Raw genomic sequence first — 26,419 nt, forward strand, 5'->3', positions numbered from 1 at the left:
TGTGAAATTAGAATTAAGCACTTCAAGACAAATGCTTGAATACGAATGAATTGAGCCTCCATTAACATCCACATCAGTCGATCCGCAAGAACATTCATGAAAATGGCAGCGCAACACAAGAGAGCTCGCATTTATTTCTTCAAACGACAAAGCTCCTCCTTGTTCATTTGGCGAAGTGCATTTGAAGAAGCAGTCAACAAATGAAATATTACCGCTTTTGAAAATTTGCCTTTCTGTGAATGAATCATTTGAAAATGATGAACTGCTTTGACACGAAGAAAAGGAACAGTTTGTGACTGTAAATGACAAACTTGAAGCAGAAACTATCGTTCCGTAGTATGGTTGAAAACAGCTTTCAAAGAAAGAAGAAGATATTTCAAGCCATTTGGATGAGCTTCTGGAACAATGGAAACTCTGAGAATGCCTTGTGCGTGAAATGTTGAAAAACATGCAATTATCAATTTCTATTTTGGATGCTTCCCCAGAATAGAGTGCTGTTCCATCAGACGTTGATATTTCCAAACTTTTCAGTGATGCGTTCTTCAACGAAACATATCCGCATTCGTACACATGAATGAGAGGCTGATTCCTCGTTTTTCTTGCACAGAATCGCAAATCGATGGTCACACTTGTCAGCAGAACAATTCCCGAAGATTCAATAAATGGCTGGACTGACAAAGAAGTTATTGATAATTGACAACCAGAAATATTTACCATAGACGAAGAATCACAATATAATGTGCATTTCTCAATGTTTTCTAACAGTGCAATTTCATGTAACTCAACAGACGAGTTGTGAAGATTTAACAATGAATTAACATTTGAAGAAAATATGCATTTTGCTTTTTCATTTCTTTGGCAATTGGAAAAATCAAATTGTGTTAAAAGATGGATATCCTTACAAATGTTCTTTTGTTTTGTGGCATCTGAGTTTGCAAGGTTCAAGTTGAGAGGCGTATTCAAAGACAAAAAGTGATAATTTAGTGTGCTTTCTTTTTTCGATATAGAATTTTGGCAGTCAAGAAATGTTAAAAGAAAAAGGAAAATTGTCATTTGTTGAAAATGAAATGATTGAAAGCTTCCTAGAAGAAGAAAGAGAAAGAAAAGATTAGAAATTTTGTTTTTTAAACTATAATTATGGGATGGATCAAAATTTGGATTTTTTTGAACCTTTCAAAAAGATTGAATAAAAAAAAAAAATAAATAAATAAATAACAATAAATTTGTGAGGATAATTTGAGTGACAATCCGTTTATTTGATATCGACTGTTTCGTCACTTATGGAACTGACAAAAATATTCACAAAAGAAAAATTATTTTATAAATTTTTATTTCCAATGATTAATCATTATTATTTCATTGCCATTAATTTTTACTATGGAATATAATAATAATAAAATATTAGTTCCACGAAATTTTGACAACATTAATAATTTTTCACTGAAGTGAGATTAATCATCGACTTTTGAACTTTCATGTTACGTGACATTCATCGCTGAAGTTAATTCAAGCCAGTTAAATATTTTTTTAAAGAAATGAAATAGGTTTTATGAAACAAATGCAAAGTTTATTATTTTTTAAAATATTAGTCATTTAAAAAAATGCTATTCATCAAAAAAAAAAAAAATGAAACATCCAGTTTCAATTTTCATTTGACATTTAAAATTGTTATTTCATATTGTTCGGAATAATTTAATTATTTTGAATTGAAAATACAAATCAAAAATCTGGGAAAAAAGGAAAAAACAGAAAATTATTCACTTCAAAATGTTTGCACAATAAATTCTGCATCAACGAAATCAGATGTTTCACAATATATTTATCAAATAATGAGAAAAGATGAAATTCATAGGATAAATATTGTTAACGAATTTTGAAATATTTGAATTTTTTTCAGAAAAATTCATAATATATCAGATTGTGGGTTTCTCAGATCATACAATTTGATCGCATCGCAATCTTGTCCCCCTTGGGCATGATTGAGTCTACTTCTAAATCTTCTCGGCGCGGCAAGAAAGAAGGTGGAAAGAAAGGAAAGGGCGATAGACTCCAACAACCACAGAATATTGGAGGAGGATCAAGCCACCAATTCACTCAATCTTTGGATGCTTCGATTGGAAGCACAATCGCTTTTAATTCTTCAAAGGATAAAAAGACTCAAAGAGGCGCATTGGCCTCGCAACAACGCGAACAGACAGATAAAAATCGAGATAACAAGGATTTAGACAAGTCAAAAAGAAAAGAATCAAAAATGACAGATTCATCTGACCAATTATTTAATGAAAATGAAAAGGCAGAAAATCATGGTCCTGACATTATCAGCGAAGAATCTCGAATGAAGTTTCAGCAAACAAAGGCTAAAGATCGAAAAAAACAGACTTCAACAAAGCATTCCTTTTCAACAACTCCCCCGCTACAGCGGCAGTTGCAGCGACACGGAGAAGATCGTGAAGAAGACGTACAAGAAGAAAGTTATATTTCAGGAAAAACTGATCCATTAGAGCAGCAGAAAATTTTTGAGTCTATTCAATCAGCTGAAGAAAACTCCAAGCTTTTGGAGGAGGAGAAAACGAAAAGGCAAATGCTAGCAAGCGATGCAAGCATATTAACCGAGGAAGTCAAAAGCGCTCCTATTCAGGATAGTACACTTTATGCTTCGGAAACAAACTCTAAATTGAGTTCCAATTCATCGAGACCTCAAATGAATTACGGTTTGGAACAAAACATAAGTGGTAATGAAACAGAACTAGGTCATTACAAGGAACAAAATACACCAGGAAAAGAGAATGAAGGAACTTATACATCTGCAATTGCACTTTCCACTTCTCCTTCGAATATTCAATCAACTAACATCACAAATGAAGAATCAAAAATTGCATCAACAAGCAGTTCAACACTAAGCACGGAATTCGCATCTTCTTCTGCGACTGCATCTGCATCTGAAGACGATTCCGTGAAGCAATCAGCAGATTCTGCTTATTCATCAGATGCACAAAATCTATCCGGATCAGCCTCTGCCAGTTCTTCGCTAAACACATCGCGCTCATCTTCTTTGCCCAATGCCATCCTCACAACTCCGTCCACACCGACTAAAGCAGCAAATTTTTCTCAGAATTCTGTCTCTTCTTTGACCCCCTTCCAGGAGCAGCACTCCCACAAAACGAGCCCTGCTTCGTCACTTTCTGCATCATCTTCCACGTTCACCCCTCTCCTTAATCTTTCGCTGAAACCGACTACTGCCACAACTCCCCCAGAGCAAATAAGCCCCTCACCTTCGTCTTATTCATCTTCTTCTGCAACTTTTCCTCTTTCAAATACAAATACCTCAATTACAACTACATCCACTTCCACATTAACTCTTCCGAAATCTTCGTTTTCTCCTTCTTCCTCTTCTTCTTCCTCTTCTTCTTCATCATTCACTCCTTCATTCCCTTTGACTTCTCTTCCTCAGAACATGCTATCAACTACACAGACACCATCACTTTCTCCTTCTTCTTCCCCCTCTTATTCCACCTCCTCTACTTCATCATCATCCTCTTCATCTTCGTCAATAAACAAGTTTTATTCTACTCACACTCCAAGCTATGCCTCACCTCATCCTTCCAATGCAGTCACTTCGCAAACACCAACAGCTGATGTACTTCAGTCTTCTTCCACTTCAACCATGTCTGCTTCTCCTTCAGACACAACATCCTTATTGTCTACTCCTTCTAAACCTGGTTCTTCTTCTTCTTCCTCCTCCTCCTCTTCCTCTTCTTCTGGATATAACTTTGATCAACAGCCGTCTCAGTTCACTTCATCCAATCCTCAGTCTCTGCTTTCATCTACGCCAATATCCCAGCCGTCTTATTCATCTCATCAAAGCATCTCTTCTTCTTCTTCTGCCAATCAATTTCAGCAGCAACAATCTTTCCCTTCCACTTCATCTCCAATGCCTCTCGAAGCAAACCAGCCGTCTTTACAGTCATCAACCACCCAGCCCATCCAGAGCTCAATTCTTCCTCTGCCATCACCCACAAATCAGCAGCAGCAGTTTCAGATGCAGTTACAACAACAACAGCAGCAGCAGCAACAGCAACAGAATGCAATGACTAATTCAACTGTCACTCACTTCCATGAAATGACACCCCAAAACTACAATACTTCATACACCAACCAATCTGATGGTTCTTCAAGCGCTTCTTCCTCTTCTCCTTCCTCCTCATTGCCTTCTCAACAAAGTGTGAACGAGCGATTCACAACAACTGCTTCTCAAAGAGCAGCAAACTTAATACAGGCACAGCAGACTCAACAGACACAGCAGATGTTGCTGCAGCAGCTGTCAAACCAGCTGGCAACAAAAAACATCACAACATTGCCATCGCTGGCAACAGGAATGGATCTGTACAATCTGCAGCAGCTTCAGCAGCAGCTTCAGACAGGAGCAGGAGGAATGCAACAGACAAATGCCAATATTAATGCTAACAGTGTAATGGGAGTGAGTGACGGCAGGCAGGCAATGGGTGTTTCTGGGCAATCTGCAATGAGTCTGAGCGAAGGAGCAGGGTGTGCTTTCACAGCAACCACAGGCAATGGCAGCAGTGTTGGTGGTGGAGAGATGAGAGGAGAGCCAAGCAATTTGACTGGAGAAGGAATGCCTCGTCAAGAGACAGAGCTATCCAGTTCACAATCAGCGTCTGACCAGCATGTGCAGATGGGATACAACGAACAGAGCATTCCAGCAGACAGCCAGCGAGCAGCAATTGAAGCTCTTCAGCTTCAGCAGCAACAGCAACTTCAACAACAGCAACAACAACAGCAGATGCAAATCCAACAACAGCTCCAGCAGCAATTGCAGGAGCAGCGACGGGCGCTTTTAGATGCGGCTGAGCACGATCTGAAGAGCATTCCTGCTCCTCTTTCTCCGCTCTTTCTGATCAACCGGCACTTCTTCATGTACTTCAGCACTCTCCAGGACAAGAGCCAGCAGGCATTCCCACTCCGCTACGTGACAACTGAGCTGCCTGATGCTGAGTATGTAGAGCCGATGACGATTGTCGACAGTCAGATGGCACAGATCCCATGGATGAAGACACCCAATGGGATTTATGACTACCTCGATCCATACTGCGCTTCTTCCACTCTGCTGCAGACATTGTCAAAGACATCACTGACAGCATCGTTGGCGAAACTGACACACTCAGACCTGCAGCGGATAAACCAGTTTGCAGCACAGGTGGTGAAGCCAGAGGCGAACTACTGGCTGGCCGGGAGCAAGTCGGTGAGCTGGCGGCTGAGCAGAGAAGGGCGAAAGAGACAGAAGGAGTTGGCGATCAAGAAGAAGCTTGCTGCTGAATCTTCTCAGGACACAATGCTGAAGGACCTGCAAGCATCGCCTTCTGCTTCTCCTCCGTTGTCTGACAATCATTCAACTTTTGCTTCTTCCTCTTCCTCTTCATCATCTTCATTTGGTGCTTCTATTTCTCCTTCTCCTTCTCCCTCAGTCACAGCCACCTCTGTCTCATCCCAGAACCGCAATCGTCTCCCTGTTCCATTTGCATACAACGACATCCACGCTAACCTGCTGTCGCTGTGTGCCAGCAACCAGCGGGTGAGAGAAGCATTGCTCACACAGGAGATTCTGAACTTCCACACATACATGTCATTGACAAAAGCAGACTGTCTTGCTCGCTTCGACCTCATCAACAGTATCCTCTCTTGTGTGCACAAAGTGAATCCATCGCTGCTGTTGTGTGTGTATGGCTCTTTTTCGTCGTATCTGTCTCTTCCAACATCTGATATTGATCTCGTGATCATCACAGCTGACCAGCACAGGTACATCCAGCGGTGCCAGAGAATTATGCGCTCACTGTTCCAGTTTTGGCATGGTGACAAGTTCAAGCAAAGAGGAGACGAAGGAGCAGAACGAGAAAGAGAGAGAGAGAAAGGGAAAGACAGAATTGGAGAAACTGCAAGCAAAGCAGTCAACATCGAGACAGAAACTGGGTTCCACAAGGACGAAGAAGGGATGATGTCGAATCTGATGGCGCCGACGCAGTCAGCACACGAATGGATGATCAGCCTGCAGCGGAGCATCGGGCAGGGCATCATCTCCTTCCGCAGCCACCACGTGAAGGTGAAGGTGTGCCACATCTGCGGAAGCGTGCTGTTCCACCGCAAGTGCGACTGCGACCCGCAGATCGCCCTGAAGATCGAAGAGCACGCCAACCCGAACTTCGGCTTCGATCCGACTGACCCGTACATCATGCGCTCTTCTGAGGCCAATGCAGCAGCAGCAGACAGCGTGCCCTTCACCACTCCCTCGCAGGTGATCAATCTGAAGGAGCTGCTGGCGATCCCGCTGACACCAGCCATGCAGCACATTCTCGACTTCTCTGCGCCATTGGTGCTGTGCAACAACTACATTTCTCCACCGTCGAGCTTAGTTTCTCCGACGGTGCGGGAGTTCTACCGCTTTGCAGACACAAGGAAGGCAGAGAAGCATTACATCAAAGCTATTCGCAATGCATTGACTTCGAGATTTGCCTCTGCCTCTACTACTACTACTACTACTTCTGCTGCTGCGATTCAAAAGGATGCGAAAGCAAAGGAAGAAGATGCAAAAGAGAAAGAGAAAGAGAAGGAAGAAGGAAAGAAAGCAGCCGAAGATCTGACACAGTCAGCAAAAGGAGGAGATGACAGCACTAAAAAGGACGGTGCGATAGAAACTCAAAAGGAGAATGAGCAAAATGCCACTCTTAACAATGAAGGAGACCGAAAAGAAGGAGAAGCAATAGCGACAAAAGGAGAAAATGCAGAAGAAGTGAAGGATACGCAGAACAAAGACATGAAAGAGAAGCAAGATGAAGATTCTGTCGTGAAGTCAAATGAAAAGAAAGAGAACAGTGACTCTAAAGATGAAGAGGTTGATAATTCTGAAGAAAATGACCATAACAGCCAGGCAAAAAAAGCAGAAGAGGAACAAAAGTCAAATGGAGAGAGTTCTTTGGAGTCTCAAGAGTCGAAGAAAGAACAAGAAGAGCAAGCAGAAAAAGCAGAAAAAGAAGAAAAGAGCAAAGAAAAAACAGATGCTGACAAACAAAACGAGAAAGATCTGAATGAACCAAAGCCACTAAACTCAACAAATGACAAAGCGAATGCATCAGCCTCATCTTCATCTTCGACCTCAACTTCAGCACAATCAAGCACGTCTCAATCGTCAGAAACAAAGAAAACATCAACTGCAGAAACAGCAACCGCAGCATCTGCATCTGCAAAGGCATCAACTTCATCTTCTTCCTCTTCTTCTTCCTCTTCATCCATCCGTTTGCCTTCTCCTCAGTTCCTCTCTCAGCTGAAGCACGTTCACTTCAGCCTCCCACCCGGCCCAACTGTCTCCCACGAAGACATCCACACTTTCCTCTCTCACTTAGAAAAGCTGCTGAAGGAAGGCCAAGTTGTTAAAAAGCCCAAGTTCATTGCTTCTGCTCGTATTCCCATCATCAAAGTCGATGATGAGCACACAAGTGTCCACTCAGATATCGGCTATGGACAGCTCACCGGCATCATCAACACAGACTTCCTGCGCTGCATGCTGATTGTGTACCCTCAAGCACGCTACATCATCCTCATTGTGAAGGCGCACTTAGTCGAGAACAAGCTGAATGAGCCATACACTGGCGGTATCAGTGGCTACCCTCTCTCTTTGCTCGTCCTCTCGCACATCCAGCAGTTCAAGCGCAACTTCGGCGAAGACCCCAGCAAAGTGAGTCTGGGCAGGCTGCTAATCACATTCTACCAGCTCTACTCAGAGTCTGAAGATCTTCCACTGCCTCCTTCTGGCGAACCCCGCTTCTTGTATGCCAGATACGCTATTTCAGTGCGAGGTGACGGTGAGTACATTCCGATGGATGTGATCCGCACGAAGCGTGCGAAGCTGCTGGATGGGGTGAATCATGGGGACTACCCGCTTGTGGTGGAAGACCCACTCGACCAGTCAAACAACACAGCTCGCTCTGCCTACAACTACTGCCGCATCAAGGAGCTCTTCGGCAATGCCTACAAGGAGCTATCGAAAGCGCAGGTGGATCCGCTTTCCCCAGCAATGTATTCACAATGCAATGCGCTGCTGAATGCGAGGCTCAGAGAATCTGCAGATTATCAGTCGCCATCTCCTCCATCTTCTCCTGTGGTGAACCCAACTCCGGCTCCATCTCCTGCTAATGCTTCTGCTAATTCTGGATCTTCTTCTTCTTCTTCTTCAGAATCTGTTAACAAAGACGGAAAAAGTGAAGGAGAAAAAGAGAAAGACAAAGATGCTCCGAAAGAAGAGAAGAAGCTTGTTCCCCCTGCACAGCCATTTGTACATCGCTCTCTGATGTCGATGATAACCTCACAGAATGGGATGACAGACAACATGCATATATACGATGAAGCTGATGAGTACTATGAAGAAGACATGAATGCCATGGGTGACTTTGCCCTCCCAACTCTTCTGGGGCGCGTCCTCACATCTGATGTGCTGTTTTCCAACTATCGTATCAGAATCAACTCGTTCTATGATGATACAAGGTTCTTCACTGCAGCACACAGACTGATTGTCGATGCACGGGCACACAGCGAGGCGATGGAGCTGGCACAGAGAGAGAATGCACTCAGGGGATATCAGCACAATACACAGTATCCAATGAGCATGAATGATAAAGGTATTATTTTTAGAGAAGGAGGTGGGAAAGGGGATTCTTGTTCTGTTGGATTTGAGTATATTGTTTCAGAACAAAACAATGATTTGTTCTTTTTTGCTTCTTTATTTATATTCTATGTCATATTTTATTTATTTATTTATTTATGATTGCACTGAACATTTATTTTTATTCTTGATTCATTTTGATTATTAAACACACAGATAACACACAACTCCTGAGCAGCGGCATTCATCCTTCATCTCTCCTCAACAGCCACACCATCGGCACATCTGCTGTTCCTGTGGGTGTCAATGTTGGGGTTAATATGGGCAGCACAGGCATGAACGGAATGAACACTATGAACACGATGGGCACAATGAATGGGATGAGTGGGATGAACGGGATGAATGGAATGGGAGCAATGAATGGAATGAATGGCATCAATGGAATGAGCAGCATGAGTGGAATGAATGGGATGAATGGGATGAATGGAATGACAGGGATGTCAGGGATGAGTGGGATGAGCGGGATGAACGGGCTGCTGGGTGCGCCTTTCAGTCTGCAGCAGTTCCAGCAGATGCAAGAGGCCATGCAAGGGCCATATGACATGAACAGGCACATGATGAATGAAGTGCCTGCCACAAACGAGATGATGATGCCTGTTTCATTGGCACAACAGGCTGCTTCGTCTGTTGCTGGCTCAACAACCCCGCCTTCTTCTACTGCTGTTGGCCCATCGATCTCCTCTCCCTATGTCACCAACGCTGCTGCCAATGCGATCGGAATGAGGATGCCCCCTCTGCCTTCAATGCAGTCAATGTCTTCTATGTCTTCTATGTCTTCTATATCCTCCATGCCTTCTATCTCCCCCATGTCTCCTATTCCTTCCATATCTTCCATCCCCTCCATGCAACCTCTTCAGAACTCAATGAACCCATTCTCCATGTCACAGGCCGGCGCTCTCCGCTTCATGGGCACATCTCCTCCGCCTGGCGCTCTTGGTCCTTCATCAATCGCTGCGTCTGCCCCGCCCATTAACGTCTCTGCATGCAACAGAGGCCTTTCTCCAACACCTCTGCCAGTTTCTGGACAAATGAATGATCCATCCGCCCCTTTCGGACAGACACACCAAAAGCTGTACAGTTTCCCGCCACGCGCTGCTTCGTCTGAGTTTCAGTATCAGCAGCAGCAACAACAACAATCACAACCACTTCACAATGCTCAGCTTGGACATTCGCCCTCGCTTGTCAGAACAGAAGGCCCCTTTGCGTCTCCGATGATGCCTGCTGAGAGTGGGTTTGTGCCATCTCATCACCATCTGTCTCCTCAGCTGAGTGTGGCTAGTCAGCCTGCTCAGAACAACATGCAACAACAACAACAGACAGGTTCATTTGTGCCTTCTCAACAACAACAACAAAATCAACAGATTCAACAGCCTCTGCAGATGAATGCACTTTCTTCTTCTTCTTCTACTACTACTACTGCTTCTTCGCAGGCGAAACAGTCAGAGACAACGCAAGAAAGTGCACAGAAACAAACGGAAACAAACACTTTGGCAGAAGAACAAGTGAAAAACAAAGCAGATGATGACAAAGCAGAAGGAAAAAATGAAGCAACTTCTGATTCATCAGAAAAATCTTCTCCTTCTTCTTCTTCGAAAAAGGAGAATGAAGAATCCACTGCCTCAACAAATAAAGCTGATTCTCCCTCAACTGAAAATAATTCATCATCCTCTTCCTCTTCCTCTTCCTCATCATCATCTCCTTCTTCGCGCACAGCTGAATCTGGTGTGATCACACCATCACCTCTGGAAAATTCATCTGAAGATGCATCATCATCATCATCATCACAACAGCAGCAGCAACAATCAAAAGATCAACAAAAGGAGCAACAGAAAGAGCAACAAAAAGATCAATCAAAAGATCAACAGAAAGAAACTCACAAGTCATCTTCCAATCGACACGGAACAGCACCGCCGATGATGCTTACATTGGACATCAGCACACAGAATGGGAAGATTCTGCCGATGGAAGTGCAGATTGAGGCAAAGACAGAGAGAGAACAACATAACAGCAAAGCTTCCTCTCATAAACACACACACCAGACTAATTCTTCTTCTTCTTCTTCTTCGAATGTTAATACTTCGAATTCTTCCTCTCCTTCCTCCTCCCCCAAATCGTCTTCTGCCCCTCCTCAACAATCAGATGATGCACATAACAAATCTCGCAGGAACAGCAGCAGCAGAGCTTCAGTTTCTCCTTCTTCTACTCCTTCCTCTCACAAGTCATCACCTTCATCATCATCATCATCTTCTTCTTCTTCTTCTTCTCAATCATCCAAACACAACAAGAAACGTTCAAATGATACTGCAAACGATGCAAAGGGGGCCGAAACATCTTCTTCTTCTTCAGATTCAACAGCCAGCCCTAATTCCAATTCTTCCTCTTCTCCTTCATCTTCTCCTTCCTCCAAATCAAAATCTTCTAAGTCAAACAAAGAACGCAGATCAGCTCCTGATCTCAACACCACTTTAGCTGGCTCTGTTTCTCCCTCTCCCTCTCCTTCTTCTCCTTCATCTTCTCCTTCTTTCTCCCCCTCTTCTTCTTCTTCTTCTTCTTCTTCTTCAGTCATACCTGACTCTTCAATTGATTCTAATTCTTATTCTTCTTCCTCTCAACAAAAAGCGAATATTTCAGCAGATTTCTCTCATTCTTCGCCTTTGCACGCCACAAAAAGCCCTTCTCTATCTCCTTCATCAAAACAGAAGAATTCAATTGCCAATGCAACTGATGGGTCATCCAAAGGGAATGGAGGAAAAGAGAAAGAGAAAGAAGAAGAGAAAAAATCAAATAAACATAGAAATTCCAATGAAAACAAAGAGACTCCACATTCAGCTGAAAGTGGAACAGAATCTTCAATTCAATTCGCTTCTGCTCAAACATCTTCTTTAGCCAGCACTCCTGTTCTGTCATCTGCTGTGCCTTCAAGTACTCCTGCATTGTTTGTTGCTAATTCTTCTTCTTCTCCTTCTTCTTCATCTTCCTCTTCAGATGAACCTCCTGGGCTTTCAAACAAGTCATCGTCATCATCTCAGTCCAAATCATCTCAGTCTTCCTCTTCTCAATCCTCTTCAAATCAAAGTGGAAGCTCCCGATCTTCTGCTGCATCCAGACGATATGTGCCTTCTTCTTCTTCTTCTTCCTCTTCTTCTTCCTCCTCTTCCTCCTCTTCCTCTTCTTCCTCTCCAGAACACACAGAGAATCAGTCTTTTTTCGTGGGTGAGGGAGCATCGCTGAATCACAGCCAGAGTGATGCTCCCACAAGTGCATTCAGCGATGCCCATGGCAAAAGAAATGAACAATTGAACAGCAAAGAATCTGATGAAAAGGGAATTAATAGTTCACAAAATGTTGCTGTTTCTATGGAATCTTCTTCTTCTTCTTCGGTTTCTTCGGTTTCTTCAGTTTCTTCCTCTTCTCCTTCCTCTTCAATTGAATCAAGCTCTTCTCATAAATCATCTTCTTCTCCTTCGTCATCTTCGTCATCTTCGTCATCTTCATCTTCTTCATCTCCTTCGTCTTCTTCATCTTCTTTGTCTTCTTCATCTTCTTCACCAACTCCACTTTCATCAGCTGCATCGACCCAACAGCTTCAATCAGACAAGCATGACAATAACAATACTTCTGAAGAGCTGCTAACTTCTAATTCAACCCAGGCATCTTCAAGCAATGCACCAGATGAAGAAGTTGAAGGTGGAAAAGAAAAAGAAGAAGGGAAAGTTGAAGAAAAAGAAAAAGAAAAAGAGGAAAAAGAAAAAGAAGATGATGATAAACAACCAGCAAAAGAAAGCAACCATAACAGTAATCAAACAAAAACTCCTGCTTCTTCCAAAGTAAAAGCAAAAGCAAAAGGAAAGTCAAAAGCCGAGAAAGAGAAAGAGAAAGAGAATTTCACAGAATCTGAGTCAAACACCGATCGTTCTGTCTCTCCTGCTCCACCTGGTCTGACACACACAGAAGATGACTCTGAGTCTGAATCGAATTCTGAGTCTGCTTCTGCTTCTGCTTCAATACATGATTCTGAGTCATCTCTTCATGACTCAACTTCCTCTGCTTCTTCTTCACATTCTTCTTCTTCTCCTTCTTCTCCTTCTTCTTCTTCTTCTGATGGCGATGATGTTGTTGATGAAGATAGGCTTTCGCCTCATCTTGGTGAAATGAAACATACATCATCATCATCATCTGGTTCTTCTGCTTCTTCTGCTTCTGCTTCTCACACGGTTGCTATATCATCGTCATCAATATCCTCTTCTTCTTCTTCTTCTTCTTCTCCTTCTCTTTCTCTTTCTTCTTCCTCTCCTTCTTCCTCTCCTTCTCTTTCTTCTTCTTCTCGTCTTTCTCTCTCAAAGCCTCTTTCCCTCTCAACAAAAGCTCCTCCATTTGTTCACAGCAACAGCACCAGCCCTTCACTAGGCACTCCTTCTGCTTCAATTCTATCTCCTTCGCTGTCTTCTTCTGCTTCTTCTCCTTCCATTCCAATGCAGATGAATCCTCCCTCATCTTCATCATCGTCGTCTTCTTCTTCTTCTTCTTCTTCCCCTTCTCTTTCTCTTTCTTCTTCCTCTACTGCTACTTCTTCCTCTTCCTCCTCCTCCTCCTCTTATGCTGTTCCTTTCCGCACATTCGCCTCAAATGACAACACTTCCTATCCTCAGCCTCATCCAAAGACAGGCATTTATCCTCCTCTCATCCCTCAATCAAATGCACATATTCAACCTCAGATTCAACATCAGATTCAACCACATTCACAATTACATCCATTGTTGCCACCTGGGCAGCAACCTCAGCCTCAGCTTCATCCTCCTTCTTCATCTTCCTCTTCCTCTTCCTCTTCTTCTCCTTCTCCTTCTCCTTCTCTTTATCCTCACCCTCATCCACAGCCACAGCCACAGCTCATTCCCTTGTCTGCCCATCCTCCTTATCCATACACCAGCCCTTCTCAAACATCTCTAACATCTCAGACGTCTCCTTCTTTCTCTCTGCCTCCTTCCTCTTCCCGCAGCGTCCCTGTCATCTTGTCACCCAGAGTTCCCAAGACTGGTTTTCCGAACAATCTCTCTCAAAACAACTTGAATAATCTGAACAATCTGAACAATCTGAATAATCCTAATCAGCAGCTTCAGCCGCCTCAGCAGCCCCAGCCGTATTCTCCTTCCTCTTTCTCTCCCTCTCTGTCTCTTCAGCCACACGGCATCTCCCTCAGTGGCAACCCTTCCCCTAAACTTGGCACTCCCACTCTTTCTCCTTCTCTCCTTCTCCGCAACAACAGCAACAGCAGCCTTCATTCCCGTCATCTGCCTTCTCGTGTCTCTTCTTCCTCTTCCTCCTCCTCCTCCTCTTCTTCTTCTTCTTCTTCCTCTGATTCTCCTTCCTCTTTCTCCCACACACGCACAGGTGCTGCATATGATGAGACCACTCCGTATACTGTCTCCCCTTTCCCCCCTCAGCCTGCTCTGCTTCCTAATCCTCCTCAGCGCTCTACCCCTCTCATCACAAAGGCAATCATCGGGGGAACTGTTTCGCCTTTGCCTTCGTCTCCGTCTTATGGATTGTCTTCTGCTGCTTCTTCTGTTTCTTCCTCTTCCTCTTCTGCAACTTCATCTTCTACTACTTCTACTTCTAATTCATCATCATCATCTTCTTCTTCTTCTTCTTTGAAGCTGCCTTTGCAATCGAATGCTTCGAATTCTCCCTCACTCAATCCACCCATTCTCTCTGCTTCTTCTCCATTGGCAACTGTTCACAGCACGCCTGGCAGCAGATATCCTATGTTCTCTCCATATCATTCGTCATCTTCATCATCATCATCATCTTCTTCTTCTTCTTCTTCTTCTTCTTTATCTCCTTCTTCTCTTTCTACTTTCTCCTCTTCCTCTTCTTCTTCGATGTGGCGAACGGGAGGTGATCCAAAACGTGCGGTTGCTTCTCTTCATTCAACTATTCCGATTTCATTCAATGCAAACACCAGTTCTTTTTCATCATCCTTTGCTTCTTCTGCCTCCTCCTCTTTTCGTTCTTCTTCTTCTTCCTCTTCCTCTTCTTCCTCTTCCTCTTCTTCCTCTTCTCCTTCTCCTTCCTCGAATTCATTAGCATCCTATTTGCATATCCAGAATATGAATGTGATGAAAGAAAGCGGACTGAGAAAAGATGCAACGCCAGCTGAAGTGAAAGAAGTGAAGGAAGAGAAGGAAGAGAAAAGAGGAGAAGAAAAGGCAAAAGATGAAGAAACAAAAGAAGAAGAAGGCAAAACTGACAAGACAGCTGCTTCAAATTCAACGAAATCTGTTTCTGAAGGTGAAAAAACTCGTTCTTCTTCTTCTTCTTCTTCTTCTTCACACGAAAACAATGCAAACAATACATCCAATACATCCGATATGTCTAATTCCTCTTATGCTCCTCCACGTAAATTGCCTTCAATCACACTGAGGTTGTCTGAGCCTGCTCCTGCACAGAATCATTCAGATGTTTCTATTTCATCTAATTCTTCAAGTTCTTCTAATTCTCCTTCTCAATTTCAACAGCAAAACCAGACTTTTCCTATGCAAAATTCACAAAATGCAAATAAAACAACATCGAAATCTGCTTCAAACAGCAAAGAAAATGAACTTCACACAGAAAACGTGACTTCTGCATCGAATGAGCCTTCTTCAGATAATATTTCAGCTCTCCAACAACAACACCCATCAATACTTGCAGCATCTGCAAAGTATTCTTCTTCCTCTTCTTCTTCCTCTTCCTCTTCCTCTTCCTCTTCCTCTTCTTCTGCTTTGATGACTCAACCTCATTCACAAACAAATCAACAATCGCTTTCTGCATCTGCATCTCCATTTTCTCCTTCTTCTCCTTCATCATCAACTTCTTCTGAGACGGCATTTTCATCTCCATCATCATCTTCTTCTTCCTCTTCCTCTTCATCTTCATCTTCATCTTCATCTTCATCTCATCACAATTCATTTCATCCACAAAATTCTCCATCTCAACATCCTCCAAGCATACTCTCTAAATCTTCTTCAATGAATACCCCACCATCTTCTCACACACAGACTGCATCTCAACCTACTTCTATTGCTTCCTCCTCCTCCTCCTCTTCTTCTTCTTCTTCTTCTCCCTCTTCTCATCCCTCCATTGTCAATTCAGATCCTTCTTGATTGTTTTTTTCCGCCACTTCTCTGATATTCTTCGTGTACTTATCCATTTCCCGTGATGGCTGCTCATGCCATCTTTCCTCTCATTTTCCTGTATGTATTTCACATTCAGAACCCCATCGCTGTACGCAATTACGATAATAATAATAATAATAATAATAATAATGAATTTAGTATTATTATCATTATCATTAATATTATTATAACTGGCACAGTTGATTGCGTCTACACACAGACATTTTGTCGTTCATCGGAATTTCAATTTAAATAAATAAATAAAAATATTTATAATGTTTGGTTGTTATGGAATGATATAGGTATGTTTCAATGAATCATTCCATCCACGTCTGACAAATGGGGCTGTTATACTCATCATTGTGGAGCAAAAGATAGAATGAAGAACGATGCATCCAGATCCAATGATGCGCTGGTGCGATCGGATCATTCTGCCATGCCTCTTCAAAATTTTAAAAAATAAAAAATATTAAACATTTTAACAAAAAAGAAAGAAAGAAAGAAAGAAAGAAAAAGAAAAAGAAAATACTAATTTGACATATAAAAAACAAATCAAAAAATATTGTTTTTAATATAACAAATATTGTAAACAAGAAATAAGAACCACATGTTTCTTTTTTGATTTTATTTTTTTGAGGTCAATATACTAAAAATTTTGTTATTAAAACTGAAAAATATGTGTGAAAGCCCATTCAATTAAAGTCACATTTCTCAAATGATGGTTAGTTTTTTCAGATCAAACATGGGAAATCAGCAACTTGGGCAGCAAATGGGCCAAAATCAAGGCCAACAGCAACAAAAGAAAAAAGAAGAAGTATTTTTGCATTCATATAAATTGTCTTATTAAAAAATTCTGTCTGTTTAAAATGTGACATTTCGCCGAATCCTACATGGAAAAATAGCAGGATCCAGAAAAGAAGAAGGAAAAGCACACAGAAAGAAAAGTCTGGAAATATGAAAAAAGTACTCAGAGAAAAACAAACAAATTACCAGATGGTTTTTAATTCGTTTCTATTTTGTTTTTGAAAATTTTTAATTTTTCTGTGAAATGTGTTTGATATACTATTTAATCCATCTTTATCTATTCGCATAAACAAAAAAGTGAATCCTCTTTCGAAGTGTAGGTTAAGGCAACTGCGCCTTGAAAGAATAAAGGACCATCTTCTTTTGGAAGAGGAATTCATAAAAAATGCAGAAACGAATAGACCCAAAACCGAAGAAGCTATTGTTTGAAATTGTTCGATGTATTTTGTTCAGTAGTTTGAACTTTGAATGATATATTTTAGAAAGAGAGAAAGATGGTTGACGACCTTCGTGGTTCGCCACTTGCTATTGGTAATCTTGAAGAAATGATTGATGAAAATCACGCCATTGTTTCGACGAATGAAGGACCTGAATTTTATGTGTCGATTATGTCTTTTGTTGATAGGGAACAGCTTGATATTGGATCAACTGTTCTTCTTCATAATAAAGTTCATTTCATTGTGGGAATATTAAATGATGAAGTAGATCCTCTGGTTAGCGTTATGAAAGTTGAAAAGGCTCCACAAGAGTCGTATGCAGATGTTGGTGGGCTTGAAAAACAAATTCAAGAAATCAAGGTATATATGTGATTATTATTGATAGGTTAAAATTTCTTTTTGTTACACGTGGAATGTGATGAATACGCATTCAGGAAGCTGTTGAATTACCTCTTACACATCCAGAATTATACGAAGATATTGGAATCAAACCAGTTTGTGCTTTTTTAAATCCCTGATATTATAATATTGAAAATATTTTCTGGTATCTATTTAGCCAAAAGGAGTGATTTTGTATGGAGAGCCAGGAACAGGAAAGACATTATTGGCAAAGGCTGTTGCTCATGAAACATCTGCTACATTTTTAAGAGGTGTGCAATAATAATCGTTGTTCTATGCAAGAACTTCAATAATTTGAAATCTTTTCACAAAAAATAAAATTCTTCTCAATTATTGAAATGTATTTGTTATATTTTGATTAATGCTATTTGTTGTATTAATTAGTTGTGGGATCTGAGCTTATTCAAAAATATCTTGGCGAAGGCCCCAAATTGGTTCGGGAGCTGTTCCGAACAGCAAACGAAATGGCTCCGTCAATTGTGTTTATTGATGAAATAGATGCAATTGGAACTAAAAGATATGACGCGCAATCGGGTGGTGAAAAGGAGATCCAGCGAACGATGCTGGAGCTGCTCAACCAACTGGATGGGTTTGATCCACGTGGAGATGTGAAAGTGCTGATGGCTACAAACAGAATTGAGACGTTGGATCCAGCGCTTATCCGCCCAGGGCGAATTGATCGGAAAATTGAATTTCCTCTTCCAGATGCAGCAACTAAAAAGTTTGTAATTTCGGATGTTGTTCTTCTTCAATAATTGCTTTATATATATTTGTTATTTTCTTTGCAAATATTAATTGCTACGTATTATTTTAAATTCAATGTGATGTTTAGACGAATTTTTGAAATACATACAAAGAGGATGACGCTTGCATCAGATGTTAAGTTAGAGGAAATATACATGAGCAAAGACTCTCTTTCGGGGGCAGATATACGAGCAATATGTACAGAAGCTGGTCTTCTTGCTTTAAGAAAGAGGAGGATGCACATCACCCAAAAAGATATTATGAAAGCAAAAGAAAAAGTTCTCTATAAAAAGAAGGAAGGAATTATTGATGGACTTTATCTGTGAAACGGAGGAACTTTTATGGACCCCCTTGTTTTCTTTTGTTTTAATTTTAATTTTGTGTGTGTTTGTGTGTGAGTAAAAAAATAATAATAATTCTTGTTAATGGATAATATTTTTTTTAGTGAGTAATTTTTTTGATTTGACTTTAAAATCCTATTTGAATAATTGATGCAAAAAATAATAACAATGTGTTATTTTACAAAGAAATAAATTGGAATTCGTAAAAAATAAAAATAAAAGCTTAATAAGGATAAAATGAAACGTTTTTTACAATAAACCAGAATAAAAACTGTTCTCAAAAATTGTGATTCAAATTGAAACGAAAATTACCCGCTTGCACGAACAGCGGCAAGACGCTTTTCCAAGGGGTCTTCTTCACTGGTCTCTGATCCAGGGGAAACAAGCTGAAAAAAAGTTAAAAAAAGAGTCATTTTTTCCATTTTCACATCCATTAGTATGGTTTGAACAAAAAAGCAAACCGATTTTGTTGGTGCTTTATCAAATGATCCATCAAGGATTGATTCAACCACTTTTTCAACTTCTGCGTCAGCTTCTTCATCGAGATCTTCGTCCATGTCATCCATTGTTTCATTAACCATTTCCTCAACAATTCCAGCCTAAAAAATAACAAATCCAGATCTCTTACAAGAAAAGAAGAAAAATATATTTCAAACTTTCATCATTTCTCTTGACAGTTCTTGCATTGTCTTGAAAAGATAACAAATGAAACACAAATAAATGTTATAATAATTTATTCAAACAGATTGTAATTCTGGAAGTTTGCAGCATGCATTCATGTGCTTTAAAATATCTCCAGCACTCTGCATGGCCTTCGTTGTTCTTATCAATGCGTATTGATGTTCAAGCTCTGAAGTTATTGAATCCAAATGTGCGGAAGCTGTGTACAATCTTTCCATTGCTTTTTTACTTGTAACAATTTCTTTCGCAAGTGTTTTTGCGTTTGTCTGATCTCCTCTTTTTAAACATTCTTCGACTTCTTTCTTTGTTTTAAGAACAGCTCCGTCAATCCCTCGAATTTGCTTATCTATATCTCTTTGAGATCTACGAATAGTTCGCTTCCATGCGCGTATTGTATCTTTTGGATCGTTTCCAACAGTTGTTGTTGGTTGAGAGGGTGAAGTTTGCTCATTTCCCATCTTCAATTGAATTTCTATCAATAATTTTTCAATATGGTATCGAAATGATATAAAACATCAAATGCTTTCACTGATTCGAAGAAATAAACAATATACAATTTAACAATAAAACATACGCAAAAAAACAAATAATTTATTGATAAGTTATTTATAAAATTTTCGATCAAAAACATTATAATTTGTATCATTTATTGAACAGTGTTCATTTGTGTAAATATCTTCAATGTGGTATGAAATTTTTAAATACTATATTTTGTATATACGCATAATGTTTTATGATTATTGCTATTTTAAGTTGGAAATGCTTGCGTTTGTTCAACGAAATCTTTTTTCCAATTTTACATTGAACATTCTTTTTAAATAGAAACTGAAAAGATTATGAAGCCATCTGTTAGTGTTGTTTGCCGTACATTTTTCATTCAGTTGGCTGTGTGGCCTCTGGTCTTCGTTCCATTGATTGTAATTTGGAGTGATAATACATACGATCCATACGGATGCGATCTTGATAAATATCGTCATCATAAACTTGACAGGCACACACTGATGCCAGGCGAATCAATAATGATCGAGTATTCTCTTGAAAAAGTTTTAATGGTTTGACTCATAAGTGTTTAATTTTTGCATTGATATACTTTTTTTTAATTAAGATGAGAAGCATTGGACATCAAAAGATTGGTTTTTCAAAAGGAATTACACAAGAACGTTGCCTTCGATATGGGGAATTTGAATCTATTCCATTAACATCAGTTCCAGGTTGAAGATCTTGCTTGTTTTTCACCATTATAAAGAATAATTTTTTTCTTTGCTTTTTTATCCTTGTCTTTAGCGTATATTTATAAACAAATAAACGGTTTGACAATTGTTTCAGCAAAAATATACGACATGGATTCATTCGAACAGCAGCTTCCTAATTATTCGAATGATGTGAAATTTACGATATGCATGCAAAAAAGTCAAAACGAGAAAAATACGGAAACTGGAGCACACGACCAATCAAATATGACTTGTGATAAATCTTTTAAGATTAGTTTTACTGATCCTTACAAAAATAATTTTTACCTGCCAGACTTTGAACAGCGCCAATTTTCTTGGGATGGATCACTAGAGATAATTTCTGATAAACGTCTTTCTTTTTCAAATTATACTGTCATTTTTGATGTAGCACAAAATATTAAATTGCCTTATAATCTTTATTTGGTACTTACAAAAGGTGGCATGCTTAAGCGTGAGCCTATTCCAACTGACAACCTTGATGTCAATGAAGAGCTCAAATCGACTGCTGCATTGTCCCAAAAAAGAGAGCATAAAACGAAAATAGAATCAAATTATGAAATGAATACAGAGCAATCCACTGAAGATCTCTTTGATTTGCAGCACATTGCAAGAAGTTCTTCATATTATGCTGATTCAGAAGATTACTATTTGTCAATGAATGTAACTCCTGAAGCCAATGATGATGTATACACTGATTTAACTAGAGACTTGTTAAAAAGCCTGACAAATAGCACGAATCCTGAAGGAATGTTCACTTTTACCTGTGATGCTTCGAATGATAACAATTGCACGTTGTATGTTGTTGGAGCAGAAACAATCGTTCAAGAAATTGCATGTGCATACAGCTATCACAAATCAGGCGTATCTGTCACTTTGTGCATTATTTTCCATCTTTTGGGAGGATCGATTTTATTTGTGTTTTTAGTGTGTGCTCCTCAAATTTTCTTCGGGTGTTGCTGTTATCCTTGCTGTCGTAGCCATTTAAAGAAAAATTCTGAAACTTCCCGTACTTATGAAGAAGGAAAAGATGACTTCGATGTGTCTGTACCAAATGAACAAGAATTGCATCCTCTCAACAATCAGAGCGTTCAACAACCTGTTTCGAATGCTGTTTTATATCCCACAGGAACGGCTTTGCCTTCACAGTACATAACACAAGTTGTTTATCCACAGCAATTGCAGCATCAACAGCAGGCACTTCAATTGAATGTTGCACCAATGCCACCATTGTCACTCCCTCCACAGACTTCTAATCAAGAAGGAGTAGCTCAGAATTTTTCAGCCCAATATCCTCAGTCTCAATATGTCATTCCTTCTCAGCAGCTGTTAATTATTCCTGCACCTATTTCAATTATGTAAAGTGTTAATATTTTGATATTATGAATGTGAAATATTTTGATTTTTGATTTAGCTTCAGTTTTTGTTTTAATTCTGATTCTGGTAAAAATTTTGATTTTGATTTTGATTTTGATTTTTGTTGAGTATTCATAATTTTGTAAATTGTTTTATATTACAATATATTATTATTAGTATTTCTTTTCCCGTTTCTGCACACTTTTTTAATCCATATTTTTTGATTTGTTTTTATAAAGGAATTTTTTTTTTATAATCTTATAAATGGAGTATTTGTTAAGAGTCAAAATAAGATTTTTTTTTTAAATTTAAGCACGAAAATGACATGTTCAATGAACAAAAGTAATGGTTTATATTTTTGCAATAAAAAAAATTTTTTTTGGAATATCTGAAAAGATCGAAAAATGAACTTCAAAGTTGGATATTTCCTTTTTTGAGAGTTGACTGGCTGCTTTCGAGTTATTTTACAAGATAACAATTTTTTTGAGTTTCTGATATTTCTGATATTAAAGAAATGATCATTTGAGTAGAAAATAGATAACATATGTGAAATTATTATTGAAATCATAACTTTTTTTAGTGTGTTGAATTTTTTAATCTCTTTCGAACATGGCCAGAAAACTATCATTTGCACACTTTTTGTATTCCAATTGTGACAAAATCAAATGTTTGAAATCATTTATGAAAAATTTTTTGTCGACCGTGAGATGACTTTACGATGTTCACCAAGAAAACACAAAACAAATTATCTTATCGAGAATTTTGACAGAAAGAAATATTGCATCAACAATCATCACCCATTTAGCAAACCAACAGAATTTTTGATTTCAATTATCATCAACCATATGTGTGATTATTTTTGAAATCATATAACATCAATCTGATATTTCGATTCAAAAATTTGTTTCGAAAGTTAATAATGTGCGCTGAAACGGAATAATGCAATTTTGTAGATATTTTTTTTCTATCATATATCTCAGGCATTGGCTTATGGAACAATAATTTTTATTTTTTCATTTGTTTTAATAGATTTATTACTGAAAACATTGGATGGCTTTATTATAAACACCCCGATAAAAGATTGGATTTTTGAAATAATCTACCATGTGTATCAAAAAATAAGTGAAAAATAATCTAAATTATAACAATTTTTCTCTCCAAATAGGGTGGTTTTTTTATCCGGATATTTTTTTCTATGGGAATGAAAAAATAAAAAATTTTTTATTTCACTGTAGCGTGTTTGTTTTTTAAAAAAAAGTTCACTAGTAATAAATATAATCAATCAACTCTCTCTTGATTATTTTTCTGGAATTTTCTTGCTTTCTTTCATTTCCAGAATAATCATCAAAAAAGACTTTATTCGTGGGCTTTTTCTTTTCTTTTGTTTTTCATTCTCAAACAATTTTTTTACCACAGTTTTTTCATTATCATCATTCCTTATCTTCTCTTCTTTTATTTTCTTTTGATTTCTCCATTCATCCAAAAAATCCTGGTAGGTTATAATTTTCCCTTAAAAATCAAATCTGTGTTTCTTTTTCTAAAATGAAACAGAAGGCTCATCAGGCAATGTTGAAAAAATAGCTTTCCATTCACTTGATATCACTCCACTTTTGACAAACGAAGAAACAATTGTTTCAGGCAATAATGCCGTTTGCAGAGGCTGAGGAAGAGCATCTGCAATTGCTTTAATTCGATAAAAAAATAGATGAAGAAGAAGGAACGAAATTTTTTGTGTTATAACATTTTTTGAAGACAGCAAATACTCCGCGGGAGAGAAGTTGAGTGAGGTGTGTGCTGTGTGGGACGAAAGTTACCACATCAATGAAGGCATCAGAGATATTTTGGCAAATATCTAGCTGTGCTCTTGATGGATGAGGGTCCTTCTAAAGAAGGCATCTTTCATCATTATTATTCAAAAGAGTTCGTCTTTCCACAATTCCTGGAAGGAGAACATCTTCTGCAAATTTTTTGAATAACACTTCGGTCTTCCAGCCATCGTTGTCTTCCCAAATATTTATTGTTGAACTGAACATCACACGCAGTTAGGCTGGAATCTTCTTTGAAGGTTATAAAACGATGCCTTTCAAAGAATAACCGTCTGCAGCAGCTGCAACGCACAATGTGGCGTTTGGCATGTTCATTAGCGTTTTGTTGAATCCAGTTGGTGAATCTGAAGGATGCACAACAAGCTTAAAAGTGGAAACTGAGAGGTGGAATGGTAAATTCGTCGGTATTGAGAATCAACGAAGAAGAATACTTGTTCATCTTATGAAGATGTCGAAGAAGTTCATAAATAGGTCTGAAAAGACTGTTTATTTGAAACAGGCAATCATTGAACGAAGACGTTTCGTGGAAGAAATACTTTGAGGTGTGGATTCCTTTTAATGAATGAGAAGAGTGAAAACTTTGAAATTTCTGTTTCTTCTTCTTCTTCTTCAAGAAAAATTTTTTTCTGTAAGAAATGACAAATTTTATCTGAAAAAAGATAAAAATAAAAATAAATTTGTTAATGATAAAATGCGAACTAATTGTTTCATTTGAGAAACAGAAATGCTCACTCCACTTGAACTTTCGCAGCGAATAACATCCTCTACTGTCTATTTATCTTCATCTGTGAGCAACTTTGGGTGAACTATTTTCCCGACTTTTCTTTTGTTTTCCAAAGCTGTAATTGCTCTGTTAATGGCTGAACGGCTGAATTCATGTGGATTCGCTGTATCCACTGTCCTTTCTATTCCATCAACAACACTGCGCGCAATGCGTTCTAATCGATTTTCAATTTGCCGATAACCAAATGATATCATTTGATTTCTAATGTTTAACAATCCTTGTTCTGTTTTTTTTTTTCACAACACTCATAACAAATAAATTCTGGTAATGATCTTTTTTTTTATTAAAAAATTTTTCTGTAATGAAAAAAATCCAAACATTTTTTTTCTTTTTTACAAGCCCCGTTGCTATTTCCTAATCTCCTCAGGGGAGGGACAAATCAGAGATGGAGGAGCAACACCCCCCCCCCCCCCCCCCCCCCCCCCCATCAGAGATTAGGAATAGTAATTTAATCAAGAATTTCAGTCATTGATTTTTCCTTATATACTGAAAACAATATAAAAAATATAAAAAGTGAGAAGAAACAATTCATAATTAAAATTTTTGTCCGGATTAAAAAATGTTTGAATTTTAACACACTTGACGCAATTAAAAGAATTATGAGATATAAATATATTTTGTAATTCAAATTTTAAGTTCCAATAAAAATAGATAAAATATGTCTAAATTTTTTTGAAAAGTTCCTTTTGTTTAATTTTCATGTGAAAATGAAATTTTAATGTTTTCATTAAAATTTTATTCCGACTCACCAACTTTCACCAGAATGAAAATATTATCATTTCTGAGAATTTGTTTTCATGACAACGAATTTTGGAAAGTGGGAACATATATTTTATTGAAATATGAAATTTTATTGTTGTAGACAGGGACAAAACCCGGGAATGTCTATTGTTAAACTCAAAAAAGAGAAAGTGAATAGATGAAATAGATATTGAAAATAACAAGCATTTCACTATTTTTCTTCAATTTTTCGATGCAATCTTTTTTTGAAAATTTAAAATACAAGAATTAATTCAAATAAATAAATGGATCACAAAGCCATTATGTTTGTTTTTTCTTTCAATATGTCTTCTTTTCCTTCTTCATCGGAACTTTCAAAAGTTTTTGCAACTGCAGAGCTTCGTCGATAATAATCATAAATTGAAATTATAAGTTTTATTCTTTCAAGAATAGATTTCTTATACAAAAGAATTATTTTTTCTGTTTTTCTTCAATCTTCTGCGCTATATCGACATATCTCTTCATTGAAGAAGGAAAGAGATCCACAGCATAATGAAAAGCCATGTTAATTCGATATCGAGTAAAAAGAAGAAACAAAAGACTGTGCAAAGACTCTATTTCTTTCTGCAGAAAAAATTACGTTCAAAGAAAGAGTGAGAATTGTTTGCTTTATATTCAATTATTATCTTTGAACTTTTTTCACCTTATGTTCTCAGGCCGAGAATGATATAAAGCGAAAAAGTCAAATTGAAGATGACAACAGAGAAATGACGGAAATCTATGAAAAATTAGCCAGACGGTTAATAAAATGAAGTTGTGCAATGCAAGTGTGAAAACCGAAATCTATTGACATTAATTGGCTCTTTGCATCCTCAACAAAGAATGCAACCTGGTTTTCATTTTTGTTAGTCAAAATAAGAACCGAAAAAAAAATCAGTTCAGATTGGATGAAGAAATATGATGAAACTGGAATATGTGTTTGACAATCCAATGATAATTAAGTCGAAACACAAACAGATGGGTGATTATTTTTGAGATCATTTCTTTTTTCGGGGTGTTAATTTTTCAATAATTGTTAGTTTTTGAAAGAAAATTTTAATTTAAAAAGTGAAAAAGCATGATAATTGTTTTTAAAAACAAATGGTTTTTCAGAATCAAAGATTAAAATGCATTCAAAAAGCCTTTTCACTTTTCAATGTTCATTTGATAATATTCA

The 26,419-nt window shown here is 38.4% G+C and overlaps 4 protein-coding genes across 4 annotated transcripts; 3 read left to right on the forward strand and 1 right to left on the reverse strand.

Annotated features, from left to right (window-relative positions):
* Positions 1-1,931: 1,931 nt before the first annotated feature.
* Positions 1,932-16,489, forward strand: MONOS_11036 (putative non-canonical poly(A) RNA polymerase PAPD5/7). The gene is made up of 2 exons (XM_067863533.1): positions 1,932-8,684; positions 8,885-16,489. The coding sequence occupies exons 1-2, from the start codon at positions 1,976-1,978 to the stop codon at positions 15,868-15,870; spliced, it is 13,695 nt and encodes a 4,564-aa protein (XP_067731511.1). The 5' UTR covers positions 1,932-1,975; the 3' UTR covers positions 15,871-16,489.
* A 117-nt stretch (positions 16,490-16,606) lies between these two features.
* MONOS_11037 (putative 26S proteasome regulatory subunit 4) lies at positions 16,607-18,845 on the forward strand. Its single transcript, XM_067863534.1, has 8 exons — positions 16,607-16,696; positions 16,788-16,878; positions 16,985-17,109; positions 17,169-17,483; positions 17,558-17,617; positions 17,680-17,773; positions 17,907-18,243; positions 18,355-18,845. The coding sequence occupies exons 1-8, from the start codon at positions 16,625-16,627 to the stop codon at positions 18,590-18,592; spliced, it is 1,332 nt and encodes a 443-aa protein (XP_067731512.1). The 5' UTR covers positions 16,607-16,624; the 3' UTR covers positions 18,593-18,845.
* On the reverse strand, positions 18,683-19,778 carry MONOS_11038 (Vacuolar protein sorting 24B (Vps24B)). The gene is made up of 4 exons (XM_067863535.1): positions 19,351-19,778; positions 19,264-19,296; positions 19,069-19,206; positions 18,683-18,993 (listed from the first exon to the last, which is right to left on the reverse strand). The coding sequence occupies exons 1-4, from the start codon at positions 19,744-19,746 to the stop codon at positions 18,916-18,918; spliced, it is 645 nt and encodes a 214-aa protein (XP_067731513.1). The 5' UTR covers positions 19,747-19,778; the 3' UTR covers positions 18,683-18,915.
* Positions 19,779-19,917: 139 nt separating this feature from the next.
* MONOS_11039 (uncharacterized protein) lies at positions 19,918-22,290 on the forward strand. Its single transcript, XM_067863536.1, has 5 exons — positions 19,918-19,974; positions 20,042-20,055; positions 20,111-20,340; positions 20,394-20,499; positions 20,573-22,290. Exons 1-5 carry the CDS (start codon positions 19,970-19,972, stop codon positions 21,877-21,879), a joined length of 1,662 nt encoding a protein of 553 aa, XP_067731514.1. The 5' UTR covers positions 19,918-19,969; the 3' UTR covers positions 21,880-22,290.
* Positions 22,291-26,419: the final 4,129 nt, after the last annotated feature.

Source organism: Monocercomonoides exilis (assembly GCF_001643675.1).
Source record: "Monocercomonoides exilis strain PA203 chromosome Unknown scaffold11-1913109, whole genome shotgun sequence".
Lineage (NCBI taxonomy): Eukaryota > Preaxostyla > Oxymonadida > Polymastigidae > Monocercomonoides > Monocercomonoides exilis.